The 8,256-nt window shown below is 44.6% G+C and overlaps 1 protein-coding gene across 1 annotated transcript; it reads right to left on the bottom strand.

Annotated features, from left to right (window-relative positions):
• Positions 1-607: 607 nt before the first annotated feature.
• On the bottom strand, positions 608-7,438 carry LOC123425488 (omega-6 fatty acid desaturase, chloroplastic). The gene is made up of 10 exons (XM_045109186.1): positions 7,165-7,438; positions 6,996-7,047; positions 4,839-5,071; positions 4,473-4,616; positions 4,213-4,364; positions 3,845-3,967; positions 3,555-3,732; positions 1,916-2,034; positions 1,172-1,286; positions 608-1,078 (listed from the first exon to the last, which is right to left on the bottom strand). Exons 1-10 carry the CDS (start codon positions 7,216-7,218, stop codon positions 917-919), a joined length of 1,332 nt encoding a protein of 443 aa, XP_044965121.1. The 5' UTR covers positions 7,219-7,438; the 3' UTR covers positions 608-916.
• Between the last annotated feature and the right edge of the window lie 818 nt (positions 7,439-8,256).

The raw sequence follows: 8,256 nt of genomic DNA, 5'->3' as shown, positions 1-8,256 counted from the left end.
TCTAAACCAAACACGAGGGACTTATAGGGACTTAAAGTGGGTATTTGAGACATATGAAACAAGACTCTCAAGGAGAGTCTTACAGGGACTTATAGTTGTAATATGGTCTTTTAGTCCATGTTAAGTCCTAGGAACCAAACAGGTAAAAACTTTTTAGGGACTTAGGACTTATAGGTTGGGACTAAAAAATGTCCTAGGACTTATGAACCAAACAGGGCCTAAGTCAAACCTCCTTAAATTTGACCATGTATACTGAAAATATATATATTAACATCTATAATATCAAATATATATAGTATGAGAATATATTTTGTTGCTGAAAATAATTTGATGTTGTAAATGTTGGTATATTTTGTTAAACTCAATCATGAGGACTACATTTTCTGAATAAATTTAATAAATTGTTTGCCCTCTCAATTGGTTTGTCATTGGTCATCAGAACCAATAGGCCTGTATTGATGAAATGGGAAATTATTAACGGTAACTTCGATCTGGAGAAAGCTAGGTCACGTGAGAATGGCATCGCTGATGGGTTGATCTTTGACGAGGGTTATTCAAGCCTTTATATAGGTTGACCTTCCTCGGTAACAAGGCAGCTCGGGCAACATATTGCAAGGAACATATATTTTATAACAATGTAATCATGAAAATAGCATGTTCATCCTTATCTCCTACGAGTAACTACTCTGGCATTATAATATATTGCTATATGCTGTTTCTACTTGTTTGAGCATGTGAGTTCAAGAGAAAAGGTAAAACTCCAGGAGGCTTTCAATAAAAGCCATCTGCAATATAAGAGTATCCCTGCCTACTCACAACAAAAGCCATGCCTGAGCCGTCAGCGATGAGCCTTTTGTAGTGTATGGTGGTGACTGTTCTTTATGTCGACATACTCTTCGACTAGGTAACAGTTGCATCAAGCATTATCTGGCATGAACTTCTTGAGGAATCTTATTGGTTGAGATTCCTCAGGCACGAGCTCGTCAAAAGAAACATAGTATCTTTCTTTGTCATACACATGACATGTAGTCAATATTGTCTTCATCAACCGCCAATTCCAGCTGGCCTCATTGATATACTGCAGACAGAAGACATGCATGGAGCACAAATGAAGCTGTGATGTCAAGACCCAGATAAATGCACAAAACTAGAAGGAGAAATATCGAAGCACCTTGCCCCAGTTCTGTTTAATGGAGTCGTGGGCAGCGCGAAGGTTATAACTTGGAATTCTAGGAGAAATATGGTGCGGGACATGTACATTTATGTCATGGCAAAGGATCTCTATCCTGCAAATGTACAAATATGTTAGCCGGATAAAACTCAATTTCAGAATCAACATGTCACAATTTGGCTAGACTGGAAAAGGAAGATGATTTGATTTACTCCTCTTCACCTAAAGTTGGAACTTACACTCGGTACTCACAGTTTCGCATACATCCTTTATCACAGAATATTCACAATACGTTCCAAGATTCATTAGTAATACACTAATACTAGATGCACTTCGGCAAAGTAAAGTACTTACTATCCTATTCGTACGGTTAGTCCTAGACTAGGACCACAACTCCAAAGTTCAATTAAGCCTACTTAATTTGAAATCATAACTGTGGAAGGCCCCATAATATCATCTCATGGCACTGTACCCAAAATGAAAAATGATTTGCAATCCAGAAACATAACACAACATGCTGGTGAAGTTTCTTAATTTTCAATTGAAAGGCAAAGCAACAAATGAACAATAGGTGTCGTATTATTTGGATGCAAAGTCTTTATTTTATCTTGTCAAACTAATCCCATATGCGATGAGAATCAATACGGCGATCATTTCCTGAAAGGTTGTTTAACATATATGATCATAACAAGAGTCCCAATATGCATGTGAACAAAACTGAAAGCAAAGATAAATAATTTGTACCATCGAGGATAGCTACAGTGAACTGTGCCGTTTAATTGCGCCTGTGCAGCATTCCACTCTTTTGATGATTTGAAAGGTATATGAGGAGCAGTGTGATGTACCATCGTAAAGGTGCTCATCTGAAACAAATAGTTTAAATAACACAAAGTTAAGTTAACTTTCAGTATACAGACTCGTAAACAATGAAGTTGATACTTCATTACTTGGACCAATATTATTTTAGATCAACTTGAAACAATATTATTTTATTATCTCTTTACGTATGCATTCCTTGCTTGGGGAGGTATTATGTAGTATCAAATTATGGCTAGCTTTAACTGTGTCTTCGGGTCTTCTAGTCAATTTAGTCAATGCAAGTATTGGGGCGAGCTAGTTCATGGTAGATTACAGGTGAACTCCACTACAGTCGATTCGATAGGTACCGCACACTGTCGTTTTGTGTTCGGAACTTGATGTCAGAACTGCCGTCTCACCGACAACCCGCCTGCTAGCACCGGCCTAACCGCCATCTTCCGCCGCCCACTGTCGGCGTCGCTGCCACTCCGACCTGCACTGCCCCAGACACCTCCTCTGCCGGTCCACCGCCGCACCAGCTATCCCTCTAAGCCCGGAAGGCCAGGTTCTTTGCTAGCGCCGACATGCCACCCCCACCCCTAAACCTAAGTCCAGTCGGGTGCTGCACTGCATGTCCCCTATCGCCCGTCTTTCTCCGCCAGCTGAACCTTGATATGCTGCTCGCCTGCGCCACAGCCTGCCGCAGCGTCGCAGGTTCTGCCTTATCCCGTGCTTGGTTGAGAGAAAGGAGTGGGTACTGCTATATGCCTGACAAGCAATTTTCCTGGTCGGTTCGACCGCACCCGTGGTCAACCGCCCAAGAGTTTCCTTGGTTCTTTGCTAGCGCAGGCTCCACCTATATACGTTATAATGTAGCAGTTGCTTGCAGCATTGAAGATGAAAATAAAACTGTCTTTATGAAGACTACTAGCCTGTACCTTCCTAGTTCCTACTGAGATCACTGGGTGCAGAGAATTAGTCTTTAAATAAAGGAAAATCCTATGGCTCCGACGGGATAATTCCATTTACATCTAGAAGTTTCGCAAATTCTAGGTGCAAGCTTGCACGATTGGTAGTCTTCGAGATAATCTGGTGGGCTCAAGTGTTCGTTATTCAATTATCATGAATTTTAAATTCCAGTTAGTATAATCATCTAGAAGTTTCGCAAATTCTAGGTGCAAGCTTGCACGATTGGTAGTCTTCGAGATAATCTGGTGGGCTCAAGTGTTCGTTATTCAATTATCATGAATTTTAAATTCCAGTTAGTATAATATACTTCCACAGCTGAAAAGGGTAGCTGTGAACTTGTATTTACATCTGCTGTACTCCTTCCGTTCAAATTATTTGTAGTTCTAGCTTTGTTCTAAGTCAAACCTCTCCATTTGATCAGATTTATATAGAAGAAAATTGCCAATATCTACAACATGCGAATACTCCCGCTCCTATACAAGTTCTCTATATTAGTAACAAAGAACAATCTGTACATTTGGTCAAACATGAAGAAGTTTGACTTGTAAAAAAGCTAGAACTTCAAATAATTTGGAATGGAGGCAGTAAATGATAGTAACAAAAATCAGCAATGTACCCAAAAGTGATAAACCATCCATGGCATGAACCAGAACTTGAACCATCCAGCTATCCCTGATTGGAGAATGATTAGGGGCCATCCAATTGCCATGAATGCAAAGACACACGCCAAACTTATCTTCACCCTAGGGAGTTCATTTGGTCTGAATTTTTTTAGATCAAAGTGCCACATCAACCTGACAAGTTACATTTGAACACAAATGTTATGGCCTGGAGGAATTCATAAGTAACTGAACATAAGAGATGGCCATCAAAACATGCGCTTGAGAGATGTTGGATAGGATATACCAGTGAGCAATAGACATCCATGGCCTGATAGGACCATAACCAAATATAATTGCCTTCCTTAGGAAAGAAGACGATTCAATTTCCTTTTGCCAAACAGGTTGCCATGCAGTATCTTCTACTAACCTGGAGTTATACCAAGGTAAGAATTTGAATGAACAAAGTCGAACGTGGTTGGAAATGTTTAGGGCTTTCAAATCACGATAAGGCTTTTTTTAAAGTATACAAGTCTTCTTGTTACAATGGAATGCATGAACTGAAAACATCAAAAGTAAAGTAACAGGCTGATACTATCGACTCATTAACTTGAATGACAACAACATCATCGGGACCATAGTGGAGGATCATTATACAGGGAGGTATGTACATACATATTTGTCTTGGCGTGATGTCTGTCATGCTTAAATCTCCAAGGTTCGTAAGGGTAAATTAATGGCAGGAAGGCTAGAGTTCCAACGATATCCTCCACTAGCTTATTCCTTGAAAATGATTTATGCGCACAATCATGACCTATGACAAAAAACTTCACAAAGACATCAATTAAATCGTGGACAGGCCACAAGGACAAAAGCAAGCAAGTGTCTTATTGGATTTGGATCCACAGGCAGGTTTGGCGAGAAAGAGAGCTTACCCCAGTCACTGCTGTACCAGCCCATGCCCAAGCAACGGGAAGAAGATACCATGGAGCTTTTGAAATAAGGAAAAGACCGAAAGCGTATGAAGTAACTGATATTAGAACAGATGCCCAAGCCTTTACATCATCGATTTCAAATACCTAGCAGGAGTGAGGTTTAACATCAGAAGAATTGGAGTACAGGAAACATCAGGAGCATAGCTGGCATTGGCATTTGTCTAGTTGGTACTCCCTCTGTTCACAAATATAAGATGTTTTAACTTTTTTGAGAATCGGATGTATATATTGACATTTTAGTGTATTTGTTCACTAGTCCATATTGAAGTATCCAAAACATCTTATATTTATGAAAGGAGGAAGTACCTCTTTAGGCAGAGTATCCATGACATCTTTAAGAGTAACGCTATCTGGTAGCTGTTCTCCAACTTGTTTGAAACCATAATCTTCCGACATTTGCTTCCTTTTGTCCTCGTCATCAAGCAGTGGTGGAGTAACAGGTAGTACTGCTGCTTGCAACCTTCCCCTTTGTTTCAATGGTAAAAATTGGTGGTGACTTCTCCCGTTGCATAAAGAAAATCTCTTCACAACAAGTGAACCTGGCAAAACATGAGAATATAACATTGAAACAATGCAATGATGCTGCCAAATAAGAATGAAAATTGGGAAGTTACATATATACTCCATCCATTCAATATTTGAAGCTCTAGGTTTGTATTAAGTCAAACTTCTTTAAGTTTGACCATGCATATATAAAAAGATCTTAATATCTACAACATCAAATATATATAGTATGAAAAAATATTTTATGATGAATCTAACAAAACTAATTTGGTGTTGTAAATGTTGGTATATTTTACAATAGACTTGGTCAAACTTAAAGATGTTTGACTTAAGACAAACCTAGAACTTCAAACATTTTGGAACGGAGGGAGTATATGTGGTGAGCTGAGCTGAGCAATTTCTCAATTATCTCATTTGTATCACAATCTAATTACGGCCGTGCTACAGCATGAATTTTAGCATAGATCTTATGTTACCTACATACACTAAAGTAAGGACTACTTATTCTAGCGAGAATCAATAGGTCGACCAAGAAAGCCCCAGGCTTAGAGAACGAATCACGTGACCCCTCATTCTTCCTTGTGTCGGGATTCCTCCCTCCGGCGCCACCTCCTCCCCTCCTCCTGCTCCGCAGGGTGGCTACACTGCCTCCTTCTCTCCCACAACTGTTCTGGCTACATCGCTACTACCGATGTCAAGTCAGGGCACCGCTCACCCAAATCAGGCCATCCTCTAAGCCTGGCAGGGGATGCCGCTTAGTCACTGTTGCCTCTACGGACTATGGTTGACGGCGTCGAGGTCAACCCCCTTCTCTTCTTCCTCATCCTCCCGCCGCTCATCGGGCCCAGCGAGTCTTAGCCATAAGACTTTCTACCGAAGGAAGATTATTTGATATAACTAACCACTTGTAATGCTCCATACAGGATACAAGCATGTTTCCCCGCTGTCGGTGCACTAAAGTTTGGGCCTTTAGTGCCCCTTACTTGTGCACGGGCAGTTGTAGCCACACTCGCGGCAAGGCTTGCCGGGAGGCTGCGGGAGACAAACCCGAAGACATCCAAGTCCAGAAGACTGAAGACCGAAGGCAGAAGCCCTGGCAAGATCCTTGCCGGGGGAGCTAGCGAAGCCCCGGCAAGACCCGCTCCTGGCAAGGTCCCAGTCCATCACCGCTCCAACACAACGGCCAGCTGCCCCTTTTTCCTTGATACGTGTCGATCCTCCAAGATACGTGTCGAGCGACATCTGGGGGTGAACAGCGCCAATGGAACGCGTCCCTGTTCCATGTCTGGGACACCTGATGAAGCATTTAATGTGTCTGTCTTTAGACGCCAATAACACTGTACTAGCCGTACTCTCCGTGCGTGCACTATTAACTGTGCACCCCGTGGGTGCCCTGTTCCGCCACTGCTGGTGACCCCTTTGACCTATAAAAGGAGGCCCAAGGCGCGGTTTAGAGGGCATCTGGTATCCATTATCTACCATCTGTCTACTAAATAGCATAGACCCTCGAGGGTTTAGAGGCTCAGTACGTAGTTGCTTTGCTTGCATGACGCTCCTGTAGCCCGAACCCTAGAACACAGAATACACACAAAGCAAGAGTAAGGTATTACGCTTCCGAGCGGCCCGAAACTGGGTAAAACTCCCCCTTGCGCTCGATTGCTCGTTCTGCTCTTGGTGCAACTCTCTCCCCCGCCGAACCGTAAAGGGATCCTTTCGGGCTCATAGGTGTCTTGTGCTTCGGTGCCCCGACACCCGCCATGCAATTTGACAGTACAATTCACAATTTCACAATACCACGGACTCCGTATGGTGATTCACCATCCAGTCCTGAGCAGTTCTTTTCTAGGCAATTCAATGAATTACTATGCCAGCAAAAATAGGCGAGTCGTCTATCTCGCACCACACAAAGGACCCACATTCCCAACCCCGAATGCGAGTGCTAGGACGGCGGGATGGTACCTGACAGAGCTCCCACGGCTGCTCTCCGCGGCGAGAGGTTCTTGGTGGGTGCCTGGGCAACAACAAGCTCAGGTGAGTGCCTCGCAGGCATTAGCACGAACAGATGGCGGGCACATTAACAAATCATGCGCAGGATAACTGGGACATGATGACAGGATAGGGTTCCTACCCGCCGCAAGGAGAGGAGCTGCAGAGGGGCAGAGAGGCCGCTCGCCGTCGCCATCCGCTCCCGCCGCGGCGAGCGAAACGGAGAGAGTGTGGAGACGGCGGCGAGGGGCTGGCGAGAGAGTGTGGAGACGGTTTGGATGGGGGAGGGCCCTGCGCTGGCGTGGTCGTTGTGATGAACGCAGCCCGGCACAGGCGAGGCGAGCGCGCGCCGCAGATTGCAGCTACTAGTGGCTGGGGGCGCGATAATGGCAAGAAGACCTGGCAATGGATTTTGCGTGACGAAGGATTTACTAGTACTATATTATTATTATTTTTGGAAAACTCCTACCTTCCATCGGCGAATCCGAACAAACTATCCACCGCTTCCATCTAACCGACCATGCCCGTGCCAAACAATTTCTGAAATTGGGCAGTTGTCTCAGAAAACTGCCCAGTCCATGCCTCCGTCTCCGCCTCGGCCCCGACGACCTCGCGCCGTCGGCTTGCTGCGGCTCGCCGCCCCTCCGTCACCGGCCTGCTGCGGCTCGCCGCCCCTCCTCCGCCGGCATGTTGCGGTCCCGCCGCCCCTTCGCGCGCCGGCCTGCCCGCCGCCTTGCTCGCGGCCCGCGGCCCCACGCGCCCTCTGTTGCAGCCCCGCTGCCCCTGCTCACGGCCCCGTCGGCCTGCCCGTGGCCCCGCGGCCCTCCGCCGTCGAGGCTGCTCCGCAACTGAGCCTGCAACATTTTTGCAACGGGTCGTTGTTTTTGCAACTCAGCCACTCTTTCAGGAGTTGCGTAAATTATTTTCTACAACACGAGTGTTGTTTCAAGAATTTTGTTTGCAACACGAACGTTGTTTTCGCAATACGGATATTGTTTCTGCAACTCGACTGTGAGTGCGAAGACGTAGATCGGACGAGTGCACCGATACATCCAACGGCTGTTGAGGTGACGAATGTTTACTAAACATCCATCCATGAACGCGTAGCAACCCCCTATATTTTGCATCACAAAAAGGATGCATGAACACGATTGAGTGACAAAGTTTGACATGACATACTAACCTGTGAGGGCATCTCTAACCAATCACCAATAAAGCCATAACAAAAAATAAA

Source organism: Hordeum vulgare, chromosome 2H (genome assembly GCF_904849725.1).
Source record: "Hordeum vulgare subsp. vulgare chromosome 2H, MorexV3_pseudomolecules_assembly, whole genome shotgun sequence".
Classification (NCBI taxonomy): domain Eukaryota; kingdom Viridiplantae; phylum Streptophyta; class Magnoliopsida; order Poales; family Poaceae; genus Hordeum; species Hordeum vulgare.
This window is presented reverse-complemented; position numbering and strand designations above follow the sequence as displayed.

Excerpts from the sequence above, each read along its gene's own strand:
- LOC123425488 (XM_045109186.1), bottom strand. The coding sequence starts at position 7,218 with ATGGCGACGGCGAGCGGCCTCTCTGCCCCTCTGCAGCTCCTCTCCTTG. Across the intron at positions 7,048-7,164 it reads AGCTCCTCTCCTTGCGGCGG|GCACCCACCAAGAACCTCTC; the intron begins GTAGGAACCCTA and ends GTTGTTGCCCAG. Across the intron at positions 3,733-3,844 it reads TGGATGTCTATTGCTCACTG|GTTGATGTGGCACTTTGATC; the intron begins GTATATCCTATC and ends GTAACTTGTCAG.